This window comes from Mixophyes fleayi, chromosome 5, assembly GCF_038048845.1.
Source record: "Mixophyes fleayi isolate aMixFle1 chromosome 5, aMixFle1.hap1, whole genome shotgun sequence".
In the NCBI taxonomy this organism is placed as follows: domain Eukaryota; kingdom Metazoa; phylum Chordata; class Amphibia; order Anura; family Limnodynastidae; genus Mixophyes; species Mixophyes fleayi.
The window spans coordinates 164,495,445-164,519,444 of NC_134406.1; the positions used below are offsets into that span (position 1 = coordinate 164,495,445).

Genomic DNA, 24,000 nt, shown 5'->3' on the forward strand with positions numbered 1-24,000 from the left:
ACATTTATTATAAAACATTGTCTCAAATGAATTCAGTCGGTAGTATAGAACGTTGCAATTCAGTTCTCATCATAAAACTTCCCCCTTTCAGTGCCAGATTAAGGTCCACATGGGCCTGGAGCTGAAATTTACAAAGGGACTAAACCCCATAATGTCTAAAGGAACATTGCACACACACAGCTACAACTACAAGGTGAGCTGGCGAAGGTGGAACCAAATACAACAGATGCAACACAGTTTTGCCCTGTGGCGGCTCATTTTAACCCCTGCCTACCATCACATACACACATACAGTACACACACACACACACACACACACAGTACATATACATTTATAGATTCTTCAAAAAGAAGTTTAAAAACTGTTTTATTCCACAATGGCAACACATAAGCGTCAATACCATTAGCACATTCAGTCTATCTTAAAGAAACATATGAAAATTTGAAAACTGTTTTGGAACGGATTGGATATGCAAGACACAACTGGTTAATATATGGTGATCTTAAAATTGTATGCATGGTACTTGGCCAGCAACAAGGTTACACCAAATTCCCATGTTTTCTCTGTGAATGGGATAGCAGAGCTAAAACTTTACATTGGCAAAAAAACAATTGGCCAGCTAGAAAAAGTTTAAAAATTGGAAAAATGTCATCAAATCCAGTTTAGTAGATCCAAATAAAGTTTTACTTCCACCTCTACATATAAAATTAGGACTGATGAAACAATTTGTAAAAGCACTGCCTAAAACTTTCACATATCTTTGCACCAAAATCCCTAACATATCCGATGCTAAACTGAAGGAAGTCATTTTTACAGGCCCTGACATAAGAAAGGATGAACATTTCAGACGAGTAATGAATATTGTGGAACTTTCGGTGTGGACTTCATTCAAACAAGTGATTTCAAAATGTTTAGGCAATGTCAAGGATCCAAACTACAAAGAAATTGTCAGGGAAATGCTTAATAGTTACAGAAACCTTGGCTGCAATATGAGTTTAAAGGTACATTTTTGAAATCCCATATTGAGCATTTCCCAAATAATTTCTGAGACTACAGTGAAGAACAGGGTGAACGGTTCCACCAAGACGTTAAAGATGAAGAAAGAAGATACCAGGGTTGTTAGGACGTCAGTATGATGGCCGGCTACTGCTGGATGATACACAGAGACGACACAGATAAAACATAAGCGAAAAGCAACAGAACGAAGTTTGAAGACAAAAATAATTATGGATTTGTTTCTATTATTGTGATTGCATTGTTATTTTATTATGTAATTAAGACAAAAATAGTGATATCATCTACACTTCTTCGTATTTCCCAATAAATATGTCAAGAACAATTAAAATTATTTCTTAAAAATGTATGTAACCCCCTTATAGGTAAATGTGATGTGGTAATTGTTTGTATATACTATTTCTTGATGTACACAAGAGTATAATTAAGAATATAAAGATACTATTAAAAAAGCTTTCAATACCTTAAATTTCGCAGACCTGTGTAGTTATTTTTGTTCATTTTATTTGCAAAAATCTGGAAATAACCAGCAACACCGAACTGCCGTTATATGTGGTAAATGTAGGATTACAAATCTATATATGGCTGTGTAGAATTACGGACATGTGAGAGAACATAGGATAAATGAACATAGGGTAAGTTTTTTGAACCAACAACGTGCCCCACGACAGTAAGAGATCCCGGGCGGGGGTTGGCAGAGTGATAGTGTAGTGAGCGGGTGGCGGGGATCCCTCTGGTAGCCAATCATACAGCTGGGCTTCCTAGGCTGACTGGCGTTGACGCCACAATGGTGCTACGTCACAGCTCAGGCAGTGGAACCCGGGGAAAGAGAACGAGCGTTCTGGAAGTCGGCGCTAGATCCTCCCCTCACACGCCCAGCGCCCGCTCGCCACACAGCCTATCTGGGATAGTGGGCATGGGAACGGCTCTGCCTGCGTGAGCTCTCGGATGTTGGCCGGCTAGACGAGCCGATAATGCTGAAGATGAAGCTGCCCCAGAGGAAAAGCAAGCATAGGGCATCGGATGAGGAGGAGGACGAGGAGGAAGAGCGGGCTGCCAGCGTCGGGATGTGCTCTCGCCCCTGCCCCCTTCGCGACTGCCCGGCGACGACGAAGAGTGTGCCCGGGCCGGGCTCTCTGCAGCGTGAGGCTGTGTATGAGTGGTTCGTGCAGTCTCTGGGCCCAGCTCAGAGACTGGAGTTCGTCTGCGGCTTGTTAGATTTGTGTAACCCGCTGGAGCTGCGTTTCCTGGGCTCCTGCCTGGAGGACTTGGCCCGCAAGGACTGTCACTATCTGCGGGACTATGAGACGAGAGCCAATGGGCTGGGCGGAGAGCCGGGGTTCGGCCTGCAGCAATTATTGGGGGACCTGTGTGATCCGGTCTCCCGCTCTAAGCTTATCGTCTACTTGGCGCTGCTCAGCTCCGAGAATCGGGATGTAGCGGGTCGCCTGTACCGCCTTCTGCTGCTTCCAGCCATAGGTACTGAGGGACTGTTGGGGATCTGGGAGCAGGAGAACCGGGAGCCCCGGGAGGAACTGCTGCTTCTCTTCACCATGGCGTCCCTGCACCCGGCCTTCTCCTTCCACCAGAGGGTCACCCTGCGGGAGCGTCTGGAGCAGCTCCGGGAGGCCATGTGCAGGAAGAGCCGGTCTGAGGTAATTGGGGTGTGGGGATGGTTACTATGGTGAGGATTGGGTAGCCAGACTCATCAGTCCCAGCCAGCATTCACCCCTCACACGCCCACTGTAAGTGCTCCTGTCGTAGCCCACATGCTTGGTTGGCTCGCAGGGAATTATTATTATTATTGTTATTTATTTATAAGGTGCCACACAGGGTCTGTAGCACCAAACATGACATATACAGAAAGCAGGGATCCATAACATGATACATGAGGAACAAAATACAAAGACCAGACATACTAAATGAATACAATAACGTGGTAATATAGATCAAATTATATGAGGGACAGTGCGTGAGAGTGATGGTAGTAACAAGCAGCAAGTAGCCCAAAGGTTAAGATAAGAGGGCTAGGGAAGCAGTGAAAGAGGTACTACTGAGGGTGATAGAATATTAGAAGAGCATAAGGAAAGGGTTGTCTAGATCCGGTTACTCATGCTTGACGGTGAGCGCCAGCTATCCCCGCGCGGGGCCTGACAGGGGGAGCGCCAGCTATCCCCGCGCGGGGCCTGATTTATTAAACCTGAGCTGACATTATAGAAACCTTACCGCTTCATCGCGAATACATAATCTCTCTAAATTACAAATGGGGCCTACTCCTAGGTTCACGATCAAACCTCTTCTCCTTCTATCTTGGCATGTCTGCATTACTGGTCTCTGTTTTATTGGGTGATTTTATCACGCAGCCCACTGAGAATGACATACGCTCATTTAATTGTATTATAAAATAATTGCACCCAGTGTGCACATGTAAAATAGTGCTAAATGCTTTGGCTACCATTCCAAGTTTATGTAGTATTAATTTGCTTTGTGTTAACTTCTTTTCTGCCCTTTTCTTGTTGTCTTCTAGAGAGAGGCTGACACAGTTGTTTAAAAAGAGTATTGCCTGCGGAGCACTGTGGCACCTTACAAATCAACAAAAATAATTGGCTACCTTATATCTCTGGACGCTTAATATTTATGGCTATCAGTGAACTTGTCATTCTTGATAATACTTTGTGACGTTTACAATGTTATAGTTCACTTCTGTCATACACAATTTAAATAATAATTTCAAACTAGCTATCACTATAGACTTTTTTAAGGATTGTTTCTGGCAAGGAACCATCAGTGAAATGGCATTGTAATCTAAATACAGGGTGGCACTAAAATCCGTCACAACCCACTGTGTGTGTCGAGATATCTTCTACCCCAATCTTACCCATACAGTTGTGTCCTTTCATATGCAAATGTCCATGCATGTCAGCAAATAATTGAGATGCACATTTTTTCACATATGCACTCACACAAATCTTTGTAAGTGGTACCATGGATTAGGTAAGTGAAGGTGAGATGAAGAATTACTATGGTGCCAACTAATAATGCTTGCTTTGCATTCTGAACTGGCATACAATAGGCCTGGGCCCTTGTGTACCCCTACCTCACATTGCAATACAGCATTTAGCTGAAAATGTTACACTGTAACAGGATATTATCAACTTGTGCTTTAATTAGCATAACATTTATTGTATATATTTGGTTTGAGCAATTAAATGTGAACATGGTAAACATATGTTGTAGTTTAGATTCTGGCTATTGGTCAGTTTAAATGGTTGCTGGGGTAACTTGAATATGTTTGTAAACACCTTCTCTTTTTATTCTGCCCTACTAATGAGTTACCTGTCATAGAGGATGTTCTCTCCTAACTTATTGTTTCAGTATGCTGGTTGTGAAACAGGACACTGTTATTGATTATCTTAACTCTAAAATCAAAATTGTATTTTAAAGACCTACTAACTAACATGCACAAGTTTTTATGCAAACAGTTTTATAGCTTATGTGAACAGAAATCTTTTGGTCACGGGGAGATCTCTTGTGAACATTATGCACTACGTGCTTAATTCTCCCTTTCAGCCTTCCTGGTTAATCTAATTTTGAAGTTTTGGGGGTGCATGTCTATTGTCAGAATAACTTTGAGAGACAAAAAAAATAAATATATAAGTTTGTCTGGAGATAGGGTTCTCCTATATCTGTCCTCCACAACCTAATAATAAAACATTGGTAATGTCCTTTTTCCCTGGGGTCCCAAATATTTGTTGCCTTGGCAGGGTACCATAACTAGCATATAAATGAGACCTCTGTCGATCACATTCAAAGGTGCTCTGGTTTCCCTGAAGCCGGAGAGATTAAATAGTGTCAGTAAATAGAAGTTGGCGTCTGATTGTACCGGGCTATATGTGGGTGCTGTGGACTTGGGGGAAGGGAAGCTCTTAAAGTAGAAAACCTTTTTTAAGTGTATTATATATAGAAAATTGCCTAAGTTAGGCAAACATACACTTTCAAGATTATGCTTTTGTTAACAAAATATAGTTTAGTTTCCTTTTGTCACATATTTAAAGAAGAAATATTTTTAATGTGGTTATTTTATTTGTTTTATCCCTATTGCCAGCTTGCGTGTATCTGTTAGTGCTAGCAGGCAGAATACCTGATACAAATCTTACCTACACAACATTTGGACTGCCAAATGTAAGCAAATATTTTCTGTTTGTTTCCCCTCTGTTTTTCTGAACTTTATAGCATGTTTCTGGATAGAGATCTTATAGATGTAAATATTCATATATGGTTTTTGTATTGAACAAATGTGTTTAGGTTTATTGGCTCTTTAAATGATCAGTTATAAAAAAAAAAATAATCTAAAACATAGTGGTCTCATCCAGACAAACATCGTCTAGAATGGGACAACTGGAATTTATTTGTAAATTTAGCCTATGAATGACTTTTAAAGTCTTTTATCTACTCTGTACATGCAATGCTTGCAGATTGGTTTTGGTGTTTGATTTTACTATCTAGATTGAAAGTAGTTTATGAAAGATTGCTCTTCCAGTCTTCGTAAAGGCCATTGAAACATCCATTTATATGTGTTCATAAGATTATACTGTGCTTGGAAGCTTTATACTCTGGTGTGCTGAATGAATGCACAGAGTAAGACTGTGGTATTATTTGCCAGCTGGTTTTACACTCACAAATAGTTTGGTAAATCATGTTAACATATAACTGCCCTCCTCAAAGTAAAGAACACTTATTAGAAACATAAGGGTAAATTTATCAAGCTGCAATTTTCTGGTGCGTTTGGACAGCGGAGATGCAACCAATCGGGTTCTAGCTATAATTTTGTAGAATGTACTATATAAATAACTAGAATATGGTTGCTATAGGCACTTTTCAAACCCTCTGAAAAATCACAGCTTGATAAATTTACCCCTTAGTGTAATGAGGCAACAATTCACTTGTGAATATGCTAAATAAGTAATTTATAATTGTATAGTTTTAGCATTCAGATAATGCTCCAAAATCTCCGCTCTCTCAAAACGAATAGTGTTGCGCTCTGTATTTTAAGAGAAAAGAAAATGTATTTTAGTTGAAATTCTGCGTTCTGGAGATGCATAGATGGTTGTTAGGTATTGCTCATAATGGCTATTGATAAGTTTCTTTTGCTATAGAATTGTCATGACCGTTTTGTTCTTGTTGGCGTTGCTGGCATATTAACACACATAAGGCATGGTCCTTCTAGCTGTTTCCTGGCTATGCCAGTGATTCTACCATGTACCTGCTCCTCTTGTCAACAAGAAACCAAGTAAGGGCCCATTTACACAAGTTTTATCTGACTTCAAAGCACTGGGGGAAAACTGTGTAATCAGTGTTAACTCAACACCGCATTGGAATCATTGATTCTTATGCTATGAACCCACTGTCCTTAATATTCTGCATTTATTATGTGTTTTGAATGCAAGTTAAGCATGTGTAAACAGTTGGGAAAAGAAGAATCGGTGTACCAAATGAAACCAGACATATTTGGGTTTTTACGTGTGTATAAGTTGAGCTTCATTATTTTGAATGCTTCTTGTTTCGTTTCCGTGAATCAACACAGTTGTTATCTTATCTTATTGGGAGTATATTGTAATCATATATGTTCGGCTTGAGTTAAGAAGAAAATATCCTTTTTTTTCCCCACAGATACATGTTTGAAAAATAAAGCACATATTTAGCTCGCTTGTAAACATATTTAAATGCATTCAAACCTGAATAAATGCAATGCCGGTAATATAAGTTTTTAACATGCCCTAACCATATTTCAAGTGCTATTGTGTACATGGCCTTATGTAGAAGCAGATTGTCATTATGCACAAGCTTTAAAAAAGACAAAAACAAACACAAATGCATTTTCTTAAATACCTGTGTCTTTCTGCATAAAATTCAGTGATTGCGGTGCTGATAGCTCTGCATTCATTCACACGTGGGTGAGCACAACTGTTTAACATGGGATAAATACCACTTTTTTAAACGGGGTCTACAAATTGCTTTTCTAAATCTACACACTGTAGTTTGATCCTATTCTTAATAGCATTAACTTTCCTGTATCCGTGTATGAGCATTATTAGGTATAGATCACTTTAATTACTAGGAAGGGTCTGACCTTTAAACTGATGTAAGATGAATCAATGGCATGTAAACATTATTCCACTCCTAAAACAATGCAACATGAACAATGGGATCAGATGTCTTAAAGAATAAGTTTGTGAAAAAAATCCCATTGGGATTACAACTTCACACGTAATAGTCTAGTACGTTGCATGACAGTGCATGACCGTGTCAGTGCCGGAGTGGAAGTTTGTAAAATATTGTGGCACCTCACTGAGAAACCACATCATTTTGTGATGTCTTTTTTTTTTCTTTTTTTAATTGTTCTCGGGAGTATCTTTTGCAGTTGCATGTGTGATTTGAGACTCCAGTCTGAAGCTGAAGTCTGTTTCTGTCATTTTTATGATCTTCTAAAGAAAGAATTACTCTTGTTAAATGAGGTGGAATGAATATTAGGTTCTGCTGCCACATCAGGTTAGTACATGTGGTTGTGCTATTTTCACCTTCCATAGGCCTTAAATACCAATCCTGTAGAAGTCTTCTTATATGTGGTCTAAATATTGCTTAGAGAAGCTGAGTGGCTGTAAAGGGGATGTGTGTAACATCTCTAACTGGCTCTGCTAGAATCCTGCATTCCAGCTGTCTCTGAGAACAGGGAATCCTCCTATGACATAACAGAGCAAAGAACTCAGAGGGACACACTGTTTATGTTAGACCTAACATTGTTTCATTCTTTCCACTGTATAAAAATAATCTCCCCTAGTCAATTTAAAGGGATGGTAACCTATTTAGAAGTTACACCTAAAATGATTTGGGCAGAAGGTGTAAAGTTACTGCACATTATTTCCTTAAAACTTTTTATACTTTATAGCTTTCAGAAAGAAAAAAAAAATCACCCTACTTACTGTTCAGCTTACCAGAACTCCATTCAGTTGTTTCTGCATGGAACATTTGAAATGATGATGTCATTATAGGCAATCAACACGTCCATAACCTATAATATAATGCAAGTAATAGATGTTAATCTATTTATAAATGACTGCAAGTTAGGCTGGGTACACAACGATTTTACCAACGACTGAAGTCCCGATCAGCATGCTGATTCATGCGTGCAAGAGCTGTACTGATAAATTCACACAATAGACGTTTTTAAACAATTTATCGTAAATTTACAGAGCTGTGATTTTTTTGTGTCTCATAACCATTGTCTAAAAAGATTGTCACTCCGTACACACTGTACAGATATATGCTGTCCCTGCAGCAATTTGCTAAATAAATGTAAATAAAGGGCTGAACCAAAGCACACATCCAAAAACAAATAATCAGGAAAAGGAAATACATCGTCATTCCTTCTAGTGTATAGTGTACGTCCGGGAACTCTGGTTGCACTTATTACAATTCATTTTAATATAATGACCACAGTAAACTAATGAAAAGCTTGTGGGGTTTTTTCTTCTCACTATGGCAAGAACACTGGAAATAGAGAACTGGTAGGAAAGAAGAAAGAATCTGCTATTATCGTAAGAAACTAAAATACACGTAGAGGTATAGGGAAAAAATATATATGTGTGCATATAACACACCATGTAATGAAGTGAGACTGTAGTTATTACATATATATATATATATACAGAGAGAAATAGACAGTATGATAGCAGGCAAAATTACAAGTATTTAATGCATATTTGAGGAAATGGCCACGTTATATCAGTAAGTAACGAGACTTTTTTTGAGAGCATGTGTTTTCACATGTTACACTGTTGTACACGCTTGCATACAGGAACACATATATGCCATATGGAGCATATAAAAATAGGTTTACTTTTTATTCGCCATTAAAAGATCACTATTTCCATTTGCTTCACGTTTTGACAGCGCACCACGTGGGAGATGTAAGAGACAGCGTCATAAATTTAAATATACACGCTATTGGAGGAACTGTTGACAGATTGTCTGGCAGATGGTCGTGCGTACGTACAGTGCAGGATAGGAACAATGTTGTTCCAGCGTTGAACGAGATTTTTAGTCTGGTTTAAAAATCAAATGAAATGATGTAATGTGCTTCCATCTTCTAAAGACACTAGTTCACCTTTCCCCTCCTCCAAGGGGTGGTCCTGAGGGGAGGCCTGTGACAAAGTTTTACAACCACAATTTACTTCATCCCTGTTTAATCCCCAATGCTACAACATATCTTTTCTGGCGAGTGTCACACAGATCCAATTTTATCATTAATAATTCCAATATAAACTTACCAATCAGAGATAGGTCAAGTGGATAAGTTGAGCTGATACTCCTTTCCTCTCATTCCCTGCGTGACCGACAGCTTTATTCGACACATGGGTTGCCCTCCAACCACATATTCATAAATAGGATGATGATCACTAATAATATTGATTGTAAGTGGTATTTTGTAAGTGGAATTATTTGTCTATATAAAAGCCCATGTCTCTTTGTGTAAGACCCCTTACTAGGACGGTTCCCTGTTGTCTCCCTAGGTACCAAAAACCACTCCAACACCAGAACATAGCTCACCCCATAAGGTCCATGCAGTTGTTTATTTACCTCTAAAGGTGACAATGTTATCCTGTAGCTCTCCTGGGTCTGCCAGCACCCTGCAGGGCCACAGAATAAACACAGGCCAATACTCCTGGCCTCACATTTTACACATTTGGGGGAATTTAATCCCACCCCCCCCCCCCCCTTCCCTGAAGTAGTGCATCGTTATACCTATTACCGTTACGGTAAATTTAACCGGCTCTGTTCACAGTTCAGGGAGCTGCGAGCAAAAAGCCAGCGTTGAATCTACCGTAATAATGGTATTTAAGCGCACTATTACTGTAATAACGGTAATAGTGCACAGGCCACCTTACTTTTTACAGTAACCTTGCCAATTGAGTTCTCCCTATTGAGTTAGCTAATTACCCTTGTGAGGGCAGCTCTTTTCTTTGAAGACATTTGCATTACAAGCTAGGTTAGAGAGTAACACAATTTGTACATGAATTAAATTGATATGCTGTATTATGATTGTGTTCTATTCACCACAGTTACGTTATGGGCTAATCATTATAACTGTAATTCCTCCCTTTTCACTACACTGTCCCGAAGGTGTGGTTACTTAGGGAAATTTTATTCAACATAAAAAGTTTTTATAAATTTACAGTTCTAAAAACAAATATGCACGTCATTGTGTTTTATACAGTCTTTTTTTTTTTCTTCATGTCGTGAAGGTTTTTTGTTTTTTTTAAATCTTACACCCAATCCCTTAGGAACCCAGATATGGCATAGGATGACATGTATTGGTTTGACATTTAGCATATCGCCACAGTGTGATAAGTCTACTAGGCTGCTATCTGAAAATGTTTCACTTTTGAAAGTTACTAACAGGGGTATTTATAGATGTTGACTACTCGCACGTATTAAGTGACACCTTACAGTATGGTAGCATAAAATGATTGTTTGCAAATGGACAGTATGACAAGTCAGACATACAGTGCATACAAAGATAGACAGAGGAGCAGCTTTCTTATCCAAAAACATTGCTGCAGTCAGTCAAAATCTTGCTTGTGTAAATGGGACACTGTCATAAGGGATTTACATTTAATATTGAAACATGATTGTATACAAAGATGTTACAATAGTATCTGATTTAATTTAATGCTGTCCATGGATAAACTGCTCTCAGTCTTATTTGTCTGGAATGTGTTTCAGAAATGCCATACATCGTGTTAAGAATCTTTTATTAGACTTTGTAATTGCCATCAGGTCTAGTGCATTGCATTTGGTTCACTTCCTCACCAAGAAAACTATTCATAGTAAGTCTTCATGCCAAAACTAAATATGTTAATTAGATTGGACTTCTCATAACCTTGTACACTTACATTGAGGTACATTGAAAATAATGATGAAAAAGAAGGTAATAACAATAAGTCAGCCCCCTCTGTATTTCACATCAGTCATCTCTCTACAGTATAGAATTGTCTGCTCCCTTGACTTGTATAAACAGATGTTGATCTTAAGCAAATGGACAAAGACACATTCTGACAACTGTATGCTTTGCATAATTTTCAGTGTTTTCTCCAGAATTAACTCGTTACAGTACACTGGATTTATATGGGAGCGCTCATTAAGTATTTACACTACACTACACTTAGGGATGCTTGGTTAAAAACGAGGACAAAGTACAAGGCTTTGTCTAAACTTTTAACAGGTATTTTTGAATACCTGTGTACACAAGCAAGTACTTGTTGTCTTGTCTTCAAAACTCTGTGGAAATAAGATTCATTATAAGGGAGAAATATACATGGGAAACACTGCTTTTGCAGCCTGAACATGACAGAATGGTTTCTTGATACAAAACATAATGCAATATTGTTTCACTTCACATACAGAGCACTGTGATTTTGAGACAGCACTTCTCAATAGTATAATACTTTGTCCATTCTTTTTGCACTCTAGATGGATAGGTATGTTCTTTTTTGCACTCAAATTCTGTTTCTATTGAATACGCCAGTATAGCTTATGTAAAATAAGGAAGTACACACACGTTACTTTTTTGTTTTTTATTTTACATTGAATTTCAGCTTTATAAGAATTACAGTTTATAGCACTAACCTGAATTCACAGCAATATGGATACACCAGAATAAAATAAACAAATTATTGCATGCACAAATTACAAAAAAAGTACTGTTCAGGATTCTTTACTCTTTCATCAACCTAGGCACACAATACACCACCTGTGTCCCCTTCTGCTACTATTTATTAATAACAGACACACTTTTCAAATAAATTTCCCCCCTTTAAAATATTGGTGGGTTGTCAATAAGGACGTAGCTGCAAAATGAAGTTGCCAGTGTACTTTATTTCACAACTGTTGCTTTACCCTCCCTTCCCTTGAGGTTGCTGCCTTTGAATTTGCATAACCTAGACTTCTTTTTAACATTATATTATGCTGTCAATTTAGGTACAATTTATATAATGTTTGCACTTCTTTTCATAGGAGAACATCCATGAATATTTGTCAAGAGGCGAGAAACCTGTAGATGTCAGTAAAGGTACTCGTAATGGAGTCAGTGCAACAACTCACAATCTTCAACAAGAAGGTATGTCTGTCAACCAAATGTTGCCTGTTTATTTCATATAGTAAGACTCCAAGATAAGAGCTACATGCTGATTTCAAGGTCTCAAATGTGGGTCACAACATTATGGGCTAGTGATACCACAGCACTTACTGATTTTGTACCCGTTTGTCAAAATGTTTTATTATATTACACATCTATTAATAGTTTTACAAATTGTATTGATTAACTGGCTCTTACCAGCGTATGTTATATTTTAAAGAGCTGATACTATCACAACACCGCACAGACTGCCCATTTGATATCCGTGTTATGGGCAGGTCCCTGCAATTTCGGTGGGTCTCCCACAGTTGGATCTTTTGTCTAGTCAAAATGTTTCCTCTCCCAGATGAAAGAAAAATGGAAATCCCCATTTTAATTAACTTAAAAGAATGCCATCAGTATTATTTAAGGAGATACTAATTCAAAACTAAATAAAGACCATTAACTGTTACAGGACTCAGGGAAAAATGGTTTTATGATAGTAATATTAAGGAAGAATGGCTTTTCATGTCTTCAGCTTGGGTACCAAATTAACTCTTGGGGGTAAATGTATCAATATGCGGGTTCTTCAACACCCGCGTGTTCAGCCTCTTCCGCGATTAAATTTCAAGCGGCGCTGCATTGTAAAGGGTTAACTTCCCTTTTACATTTACCCCTTGGAGTCAACATTCGGACGCATTGTACGGTGCTGAAGGAATCATATATTCCCCTAATTTTGCTGTTTGCTATTAAATAATTATTATATAGAATTGTAGCTGTAGTAAAGTTAAGCACTTTTATTGAATAATATGAAAACAATCTAAACCATTTTTATGTTCAGAGGTTTATGGGTGTAAATGGCATTTATCAACTCTAGCAAAATCTACTCAATTTGTGTAAAATAAGTGTGGCCGATTACCTCACACAAGAATGAATGTGGGTCTTTTGCTCGTCAGATATTCTATTTTGTCTAATCAAATCCACTAAAAATGTATTGTAATCACTTATTTGGTATGCCACACACTGCAGTGTCTGGGCAATTTGGCCAAGAATATTTGGCGTGACAACATAAAGGATTATAACTAGAAAATACTGATTCTCTACCATGTGTTAACATTTATTCCAACAGTTAAACAGTAAAAATGTTAACTATGTTCAGCAAAAGTGTATTTATAGAAAACGTGCAACATTTAAATTATACACATAAATTAAGGTTGCAGTGACACATTTCTTTGAAACTTAGGAGCCAGGACCAACATTTTGGAACTAGTAATTTTATAAGGAAACGCATGGGTATTATGCAAAATATATTATATGACCTAAATGACCAGTATATTATACCCAGCTATTGGACGCTTCGGTACCAGTGTCCTCACATACTAGCCATAGTGTACCAGTGACTCCACATTCCCACAGAGTTATACCCTCTTTCAGTAACCAGCAACCTCTAATAGCCATTACAGGAACTTAAAATAGTTGTACAGTACAGTGTTCATTGGACAGACATTACCTGCTGGTGAGATCTAACTTTTCTTAAAGTTATATGGAGGATGGTATACCTAAGTGTCTGCACCAGTTGGCTGACTCCAGCTATGGTCACAACCAAAGCTAACCATAGTATCCTCAAAAAAGTCTACCAGAAAAGGTAGGAAAGCAGGAAAAACAAAGATTGCAAATCCCTCAGCATATGTAGTGTGCATAAAAGGTTGCGGGATTTATTCAGACTTTTAGCAGTAGTGCTTGGTTCTATAATAACCCCAAAAGTTCTGCTGTTTTGTCAGATTATGTCGTACATGTCTTGCCATGACAGGTCCATCTGCCTATCCAATTTGGGCATTTATTATTACTTTCTGCAGATCCGTCAGTTGCTAAATATTTTCTTGATGTTTGTTTTTCAGCTGTACACATTGAGAACATAAATATTAAACATGTACAAAGAAGGAGAGCTGACAAGAGTTCAGACTACACATTTGAGGTGAGAAGTTGTATGTATCATTGATTAGCTTATTTGTATTTTTTATATTCTACCAAGAATAGCCACTTATAGCTACTCCCTGATTTAATATCTTATCCTATATTCACACAGTCAAACAATATATCACCTCTATTTTGTCAGGAAACCTCTCCTAATTAGCGTTACCACTCGTGACTTGGAAGGGTTTACTGTATGCGGTTACACACGAATACAGCACTCAAGCTTCCTCTCACCTATCGCATAGGTTACAGATTTGCCCCCAAACAGCGCTCTGTCAACCACACCCACTTCGGTTTTGCTACCACCTATTGAATAAGGGCAATAGGACCCCAATATACTTTCTCCCACTGACACACAATGAGCACTCCTTGTTACTCACAGGTTAGCAAGGCACACACCAGCAATCAAATGGTTAACACTTAACCCCTCAAGGCTCTATGACACAAATGTACATGCAGGCACACACTCTTCTTGGTGTACAAATGTATTCACAATTCACACCTCAGCATTTTAAGGGTTAGCATAGTTAAGCAATCTTCATACAAGGCTCTGAATTCATTTAGAGCAAAAAGGACGTAACTAATTACATTTTAAATTTAATAAACAAAAAGTACAATGCTTACAGGTTATATAAACAAGTATTAAACAATTGACATAGACAAGCAAAACAGATTTAAAATAAAGGGATTAAATTCAGAGTATAATTTACAGACAGTGGTATATTCTGAGCCAATGGAAATTGGCTTGAAGATAAACATCTTATCAATGATGACTGATTTTCCAAAAGACTGACAATTTGTCCCTTCACAACACATTTTTTTTAAGCAAGATCAAATGGGACGACATTCACAGGGGCAATGTGGATGCTAATGTGGGGGGCGGAAATGTCCCCTGGGTATCACCTAGGGTTGTTCAAATCTATTCCTAAGTTTTGACCTGTCTTAACTTTTCTCACATATATTCGAGATATAACTCCTACGCCAATAAGCTGGTCATAATCTCCTGCACATTTAAATACCAAACAGGCCTAGGCTCAGCGTATTTGTTGAGCTTATACTCATTTCCTCAACTTCTCAGTGTGACAGCTTGATTTGACATATGGGCTGCCCTTCATGCTATTGAGGAATATGTGGTTGATCACCCTTTTATTAATTTAAAGTTGCATTTTGGAAACTGAATTATATTTGTCTATATAACATTCAACAAGCCATCATCTTTGTGTAAGGCCACAAGCTGTGAACTGCTCCTTATAGTTTCTCAGTGTCAAAAAAAACTCTCCTATGTCAGGATGTAGCTCACCCCAGGGGCCTTTGATGCTGCTCAGCTTACCCTGAAAGTGGTGCTGTTATCTTTTAACATAGAGGTGGGCTGCTAGGTAAACACACCCTCTGACTTCACATTTTACACCTTAGTAGCTCAATTTATTAATGGAACCATTTGATATACCACATTTATATGCCAGTTATGATTAGGCCTTATTCCCCACAATTATGTTATGGGTTAATCCCTATAACTGTAATTCCCCTAGCTTCACTACATATTCTCAAACATTTGTGCAATAAGTCTGTGTGTGTATGTGTATATATATATATATATATATATTTATATATCTATCTATAATATAAATGTCTAGTGGCGTGTGTTAGTCTGTCTGTGTGTGAAAAAAAAAAACAAGCTGCAGCACCACCTGCTGGGCAGAGTTATACACTGACCTATATATTTCTTGAAGGAGAAGTGACAGTTGGGAGTGGTTGGTGGTTGCCGGGGGTGACAGTGGGGAGTTTTTAACACCTTAAGTAGCTTGATTTGACTAGAATGCATGAGTATCATGCACGGGTTAACTGACCCACTAAATTCTTAGTGTGTGTGGAAAAAAACCCTCAAAAATGGCTGAAATTTGGTATACTGACATTATTGACGAGTTGAGGGGTCAAACTCATTTTCGAGAGGTAATTTTACATCATGAACACACATGTGTACAGTGGCGGATCCAGGGGGGTGCGATCGGGGCAATCGTCCCCCCAGCAGGGGTTTGCTGCCGACGGCTGCACAGTATGTGCAGGTCCGTTTGGCAGTGACAGTGTGCTGCCCGGCTGCTCTGATTGTGTTTAAAACACTTTTTTGTATGTGTGTGTATATGTATATGTATATGTATATGTATATATGTATGTGTGTATATATATATATATATATATATATATGTTAACCCGTGCATGATACTCATGTATTGTAGTCAAATCAAGCTACTTAAGGTGTTAAAAAGGTTCTTGTCATGCATTTGGGCCATAGCCCAGGCCTCCTCAGGGGAAGAGCGTTGCTTCCCGACGTAAGCGCCCTTTTTTAACGTGTTTTTTTTTCCACATGTCACCACCTCATCATTCTTCTCCATCACCTCATCCTTCATTTTCATCGCCACATCTATCCAGATGTCTATCCAGACACAAGGATCTCTCTCAGCGGTCCTGAGTATCACACTCCTCTCACTCTGTCACCCCCGGCAACCACCAACCACTCCCCACTGTCACCCCCGGCAACCACCAACCACTCCCCACTGTCACCCCCGGCAACCACCAACCACTCCCCACTGTCACCCCCGGCAACCACCAACCACTCCCCACTGTCACCCCCGGCAACCACCAACCACTCCCAACTGTCACTTCTCCTTCAAGAAATATATATATATTTTTTTTAAAATCTTTATAAACACTTTTAACAATTAACAAATTAAATTAACAAATTAAAAACATCTTAGTATACCAAATTTCAGCCCTTTCTGAATTTTTTTTCCACTCACACTAAGAATTTAGTAGGTCAGTGTATAACTCCGCCCAGCAGGTGGCGCTGCAGCTTGGTTTTATTTTTTCCACACACACAGACAGACTAACACACGCCACTAAGCATTTATATTATAGATATGCTTGTTGGGTGGTTATATAAATTAATAACTGCATCCTGGATTACCTGGTCCTTCTGTGAAACTCCCCTTCCTCGTTTATTTGAGGCGATAAGTGTCTGTCAGAGGAAAAGTTTGCAAAATGTAAGACGAGAAATAAATAAAAAAATTCAGAAAGATATATATATTCAGTGTGTAAAAGCATATGTTACGGCATATGACTTCATACATTTGATATTTCTGCAATTGACCATCAGATATAGGAAGACAACCACATTGTTTGCAAAAGTATTTTGAAGTCTCATAACTATGTAAGCAGACTCTGAGCATATTTGCATTTCATTTCATTGCAAATATCTGAGCAATCCTAACTGGTTAACACCAACAGTTCAACTGTGAAATTACTGCTACATACTTAACCAAAGTCAAATGACTTCTGTGAGGCCTCCTAGATTGATTGATTGATTTGTGGATGGTACATTTTTCTGATGCTGTTTAATAACCTTATAACAGCAGTTTGCTATAATATTGGGGGAGGGAGTGTTTGAGTCAAAGATGTAAGCTCTGGTATTTTATTACATGGTAGGTTTGTGTATATAGTAGTGTGCATAGATTGGCCTAAATAGACATGCATTGTAAATGAAGAGAAATTAATGTGTCTAATTATGTTGTAAAGCTTTTGAAGGACACACGTTTTATTGTTGTCAGTTTACTATGACCAGACATGTAAACCATTTGTGACAACATTTTAGAGGATTTGAGCCCGTCTGAAACAACCTTGTGTAACATTATTGAGTGATATATATTTTTCAATATGCAAATTCTGTCATTCAATCCTATGATGTAGCTGGGTGTAACAAGTCTGCTGTTAATCATTTAGACCAGTGGTTCCCAAACTTTTGCAGTTCGCGGCACCCTTAGAGTCTCCATAATTTTTTTAAGGCACCCCTCCAAAATAATTACCGAGCAGTCCTGTTTTAGAAGTAGTTGGGTCAATGTAATTGTAATAAGTATTTAGATCAGGACAGAAATGCTTATTTAGTTGTATGCAAAAATGCCCCCTCTGCATCCAGACACTCTGCCCTCTCTCACGCTGCCCCCTCTCATGCTGTCCCCCCTCTTCTGCCCTCTGTCACGCTGTCCCCCCTCCTCTGCCCTCTGTCACGCTGTCCCAGCTCATCTGCCATGCTGTCCCAGCTCCTCTGACCTCTGTCAAGCTGTCCCAGCTCCTCTGACCTCTGTCAAGCTGTCCCAGCTCCTCTGACCTCTGTCAAGCTGTCCCAGCTCCTCTGACCTCTGTCAAGCTGTCCCAGCTCCTCTGACCTCTGTCAAGCTGTCCCAGCTCCTCTGACCTCTGTCAAGCTGTCCCAGCTCCTCTGACCTCTGTCAAGCTGTCCCAGCTCCTCTGACCTCTGTCAAGCTGTCCCAGCTCCTCTGACCTCTGTCAAGCTGTCCCAGCTCCTCTGACCTCTGTCAAGCTGTCCCAGCTCCTCTGACCTCTGTCAAGCTGTCCCAGCTCCTCTGACCTCTGTCAAGCTGTCCCAGCTCCTCTGACCTCTGTCAAGCTGTCCCAGCTCCTCTGACCTCTGTCAAGCTGTCCCAGCTCCTCTGACCTCTGTCAAGCTGTCCCAGCTCCTCTGACCTCTGTCAAGCTGTCCCAGCTCCTCTGACCTCTGTCAAGCTGTCCCAGCTCCTCTGACCTCTGTCAAGCTGTCCCAGCTCCTCTGACCTCTGTCAAGCTGTCCCAGCTCCTCTGACCTCTGTCAAGCTGTCCCAGCTCCTCTGACCTCTGTCAAGCTGTCCCAGCTCCTCTGACCTCTGTCAAGCTGTCCCAGCTCCTCTGACCTCTGTCAAGCTGTCCCAGCTCCTCTGACCTCTGTCAAGCTGTCCCAGCTCCTCTGACCTCTGTCAAGCTGTCCCAGCTCCTCTGACCTCTGTCAAGCTGTCCCAGCTCCTCTGACCTCTGTCAAGCTGTCCCAGCTCCTCTGACCTCTGTCAAGCTGTCCCAGCTCCTCTGACCTCTGTCAAGCTGTCCCAGCTCCTCTGACCTCTGTCAAGCTGTCCCAGCTCCTCTGACCTCTGTCAAGCTGTCCCAGCTCCTCTGACCTCTGTCAAGCTGTCCCAGCTCCTCTGACCTCTGTCAAGCTGTCCCAGCTCCTCTGACCTCTGTCAAGCTGTCCCAGCTCCTCTGACCTCTGTCAAGCTGTCCCAGCTCCTCTGACCTCTGTCAAGCTGTCCCAGCTCCTCTGACCTCTGTCAAGCTGTCCCAGCTCCTCTGACCTCTGTCAAGCTGTCCCAGCTCCTCTGACCTCTGTCAAGCTGTCCCAGCTCCTCTGACCTCTGTCAAGCTGTCCCAGCTCCTCTGACCTCTGTCAAGCTGTCCCAGCTCCTCTGACCTCTGTCAAGCTGTCCCAGCTCCTCTGACCTCTGTCAAGCTGTCCCAGCTCCTCTGACCTCTGTCAAGCTGTCCCAGCTCCTCTGACCTCTGTCAAGCTGTCCCAGCTCCTCTGACCTCTGTCAAGCTGTCCCAGCTCCTCTGACCTCTGTCAAGCTGTCCCAGCTCCTCTGACCTCTGTCAAGCTGTCCCAGCTCCTCTGACCTCTGTCAAGCTGTCCCAGCTCCTCTGACCTCTGTCAAGCTGTCCCAGCTCCTCTGACCTCTGTCAAGCTGTCCCAGCTCCTCTGACCTCTGTCAAGCTGTCCCAGCTCCTCTGACCTCTGTCAAGCTGTCCCAGCTCCTCTGACCTCTGTCAAGCTGTCCCAGCTCCTCTGACCTCTGTCAAGCTGTCCCAGCTCCTCTGACCTCTGTCAAGCTGTCCCAGCTCCTCTGACCTCTGTCAAGCTGTCCCAGCTCCTCTGACCTCTGTCAAGCTGTCCCAGCTCCTCTGACCTCTGTCAAGCTGTCCCAGCTCCTCTGACCTCTGTCAAGCTGTCCCAGCTCCTCTGACCTCTGTCAAGCTGTCCCAGCTCCTCTGACCTCTGTCAAGCTGTCCCAGCTCCTCTGACCTCTGTCAAGCTGTCCCAGCTCCTCTGACCTCTGTCAAGCTGTCCCAGCTCCTCTGACCTCTGTCAAGCTGTCCCAGCTCCTCTGACCTCTGTCAAGCTGTCCCAGCTCCTCTGACCTCTGCCCCCCTCCTCTGCCCTCTCACGCTGTCCCAGCTCCTCTGCCACGCTGTCCATCTCCTCTGTCCCCCTCCTGTCACGCTGTCCATCTCCTCTGTCCCCCTCCTGTCACGCTGTCCATCTCCTCTGTCCCCCTCCTGTCACGCTGTCCATCTCCTCTGTCCCCCTCCTGTCACGCTGTCCATCTCCTCTGTCCCCCTCCTGTCACGCTGTCCATCTCCTCTGTCCCCCTCCTGTCACGCTGTCCATCTCCTCTGTCCCCCTCCTGTCACGCTGTCCATCTCCTCTGTCCCCCTCCTGTCACGCTGTCCATCTCCTCTGTCCCCCTCCTGTCACGCTGTCCATCTCCTCTGTCACGCTGTCCCTCTCCTCTGTCACGCTGTCACTCTCCTCTGTCACGCTGTCACTCTCCTCTGTCACGCTGTCACTCTCCTCTGTCACGCTGTCACTCTCCTCTGTCACGCTGTCACTCTCCTCTGTCACGCTGTCACTCTCCTCTGTCACGCTGTCACTCTCCTCTGTCACTCTCCGCTGTCACGCTGTCACTCTCCTCTGTCACGCTGTCACTCTCCTCTGTCACGCTGTCACTCTCCTCTGTCACGCTGTCACTCTCCTCTGTCACGCTGTCACTCTCCTCTGTCACGCTGTCACTCTCCTCTGTCACGCTGTCACTCTCCTCTGTCACGCTGTCACTCTCCTCTGTCACGCTGTCACTCTCCTCTGTCACGCTGTCACTCTCCTCTGTCACGCTGTCACTCTCCTCTGTCACGCTGTCACTCTCCTCTGTCACGCTGTCACTCTCCTCTGTCACTCTCCTCTGTCACGCTGTCACTCTCCTCTGTCACTCTCCGCTGTCACTCTCCTCTGTCACTCTCCTCTGTCACGCTGTCACTCTCCTCTGTCACTCTCCTCTGTCACGCTGTCACTCTCCTCTGTCACTCTCCTCTGTCACGCTGTCACTCTCCTCTGTCCCCCTCCTGTCACGCTGTCACTCTCCTCTGTCCCCCTCCTCTGCACTCTAACTTTGCCCCCTCTGCCGCGCGCCAGCCATAAAAAAATCAAACAGAAACACTTACCAATCCGTGCGGCGCCGGGACCCAGCATCCTCCTCTCTCACGCAGCAGCTGTCACTGATATGACAGCCGCATTAGAGAGGAGGATGCTGGGTCCCGGCGCCCCTGACACAGGGGTGCCGCGGCGCACAGTTTGGGAACCGCCGATTTAGACTCTAAAAGGCTCCCTGTTGTGACACCCATTAGATTACTGAGAGGGCATCTGATGATCCACATACATAGTGTTTGCCGATACTTTTTTAGTTCTGTTACGTTACATTTTCCCCTATATTTTTCAATGCCAATTGTAACAAAAGAGAATAATATTTTAGATTTTACATATGGTGGCAGTAAAATGTATGGGTGCACCATGGTTTACTTGATTAGTGTCTTTGCATATTTCTCTGAAAACACCTCTTCAGACAAGCTTATAATATTCCTCAACTACCCTCTTAACCTCACTACACTACCCTATTACCACCTGTTATACAACAACCCCTTGACCAACATTGTTGTGTGACAGGATCATTTAGCTTATGAGTCACTTTTACCTTTGCAGTCTGGCTGGGCTGACTGCAAATGTAGACTTAACCTCATGTGTCAAACTCCCATTGTCCAATAGATTGTAAGATTGCGAGCAGGGCCTTCTCACCTCTTTGTCTGTTTTATCCAGTTTGTTTATTAGTTTACTATGTTTGTCCCCAATTGTAAAGCGCTACGGAATATGTTGGCGCTATATAAATAAATGATGATGATGCAAATGCTTAGTTTTTAGTCTGACAAGAAGCCTTGTCTCCTATAACAATGTGTTTTCATGTTAAAGAGCATTGAGCTTGGAAGCAGCTTCCACTACCTGTTTAATTTAATAAACCAGGGCATTTAAATAGGATGGCAAATGATTTTACAAATTTTAGTTCCCCCCCCCCCCCCCCCCCCCAAGAGACTTCTAAAACACACTGAATGCTTCTCCCCTGTCACATGGGAGCTACTACCAGTAGAGAGCATTTCATGTTGTCTCTTTAGAGCCTATTTGCTACCATGTGACGGAATAAGCATGCTCCTTTCACTTCAGTGTACCAGTATTGAGCGATTTGAGCATTACAAACGCTAGCACTTTTCCTTTGTTCAAGGCTGGTAAGATGTAACCCTAAGTTTGAAGCATCTCTCATTATTTTTCTTGAATGAAGTTGTGTTCTTAGAATAAAATCTTTATAAACTGCATCTAGTTAAAGCCTTAAATGGATTACCTATTATATACATCTGTCTTCTCTATATTGCTCATGGTTTGTTTTTATCTTTTAGGTGAACTGGTCCGATAACTCCAGAACATCTGTGACAAAATCGTATCGGGAGCTAGTGGAATTTCTGTTAACGGTATTTTTACAGATTTGTAGATTAAAATTCCATAAAAGGCAGATTTAACCTACAATTATTGGTGGCCATCCTTTTCTAGGGGATCACATTATTTCTTTGCAAATATCACAGCATTTGTGTGTTTATTTCACACAACCAGAATTATGAAAACGTTTGGTGTATGAATTATGAAGATTGCTGACTTTAATCTGGGCAGTCTGCAAAGAAAGATTTAAATATGATCTCTAATTATAATTGTATTTAGAATTAATGATTCTATACATACTACTTTGTTTTTTCCTTTGGACCATAAGGCCTCACAGATGATTGAGAAAAAAAACAAACAAAAAAAAAAAGTCTTTGCTCAGACAAAACCTTCTACTATGTTCTCGCTTTTAACAGAATGTTTAAAGCATGCTCTCCAAGCCGCAGCGCAGTCAGGTATGCTAGTTTGTTTGCATTAGTTTTTGAAGTATCGGCGTTAGAGGGCTTATAAAGCATGCATCAAACGCCTGTTTCCAACGCCTGTGTCTACAAGCCTGTATATACACTTTTAAATATATTTTGCCTTGCGTTTTAAAAGTGGCTACGTCTAATAGTCAGAATACAGAGCCAACCCCAACAGCAGCCTGTGTAATTTCTGGGTACTAAAAGAAGGAATTGATCCAACGTTAGAAATCAGTGAGTACACTACTCTTTGCCTCCTGCTGCACACCATCTCTATGAATACACATTCTGCTGAGCTGAGACAGAGAGACAATGACAAGCAGATAGGTCATAGACGCATCAGAGATGCGTAGATTGATGGCTAGATAGGATTTTAAGGTCCTATTTTATTTTTTAGCCAGAGAATATGTGCGTGTTTCTTCTCCTCTGCTACTGTCATTTTATGCACATGATGGAGCAAGAAAACATTCAGCTGCTATTCTAGTAGTATTTAAATAAAGATGGTGCCTGCCACTGTCACTTACACCCTCTTTCATGTACCATTAACTTGTCTTGTCTTTAGAAATATGTTTTGTTTTATTATTTCTTTTCATTAATGTAAATAATTTGACTTTCTCCATAGCTTCCAAGGGAGCTGTCCAATGAAAACATTGATAAAACCATATTAGATGCCTTACAACTAGGGAAAAAAAGAGAGGAACTTCAGTACTCCGACTTGGAGCCTATAGTAAAGTAAGTCCGCTCCTGAGTCCTTTACTAGGCAAGCTTTTTGTATGACACATTTCATGTTCTCATTTTCTTGAGAAAAATGGGGAACCTTAGCATAGTACCATTTTCCTTATTTAAATTTGTCGGAATGCATAACGCAGAAGTATATATATATTCTATATCAGTGGGGCCAAAATAGCTATTTATTAAGGTTGTTAAAATATTGCTACTCCCGAGTAACATGGCCAGAAAAGGGGTTCAA

At 41.0% G+C, this 24,000-nt stretch overlaps 1 protein-coding gene across 7 annotated transcripts in view; it reads left to right on the top strand.

The window, feature by feature from the left end:
• Positions 1–1,812: 1,812 nt before the first annotated feature.
• Positions 1,813–24,000, top strand: part of ZCCHC2 (zinc finger CCHC-type containing 2) — a 34,146-nt gene continuing 11,958 nt past the window's right edge. For 6 of the 7 annotated variants that reach the window (XM_075212949.1, XM_075212951.1, XM_075212952.1 and 3 more), the window contains exons 1-5: positions 1,813–2,670; positions 12,089–12,191; positions 14,087–14,163; positions 22,533–22,604; positions 23,653–23,762. In XM_075212949.1, coding sequence (XP_075069050.1) covers positions 1,990–2,670; positions 12,089–12,191; positions 14,087–14,163; positions 22,533–22,604; positions 23,653–23,762 — 1,043 coding nt within the window. In that variant the 5' untranslated portion in view covers positions 1,813–1,989. The remainder of the gene's footprint in view (positions 2,671–12,088; positions 12,192–14,086; positions 14,164–22,532; positions 22,605–23,652; positions 23,763–24,000) is intronic. The other variant, XM_075212955.1, reaches the window with a different exon arrangement.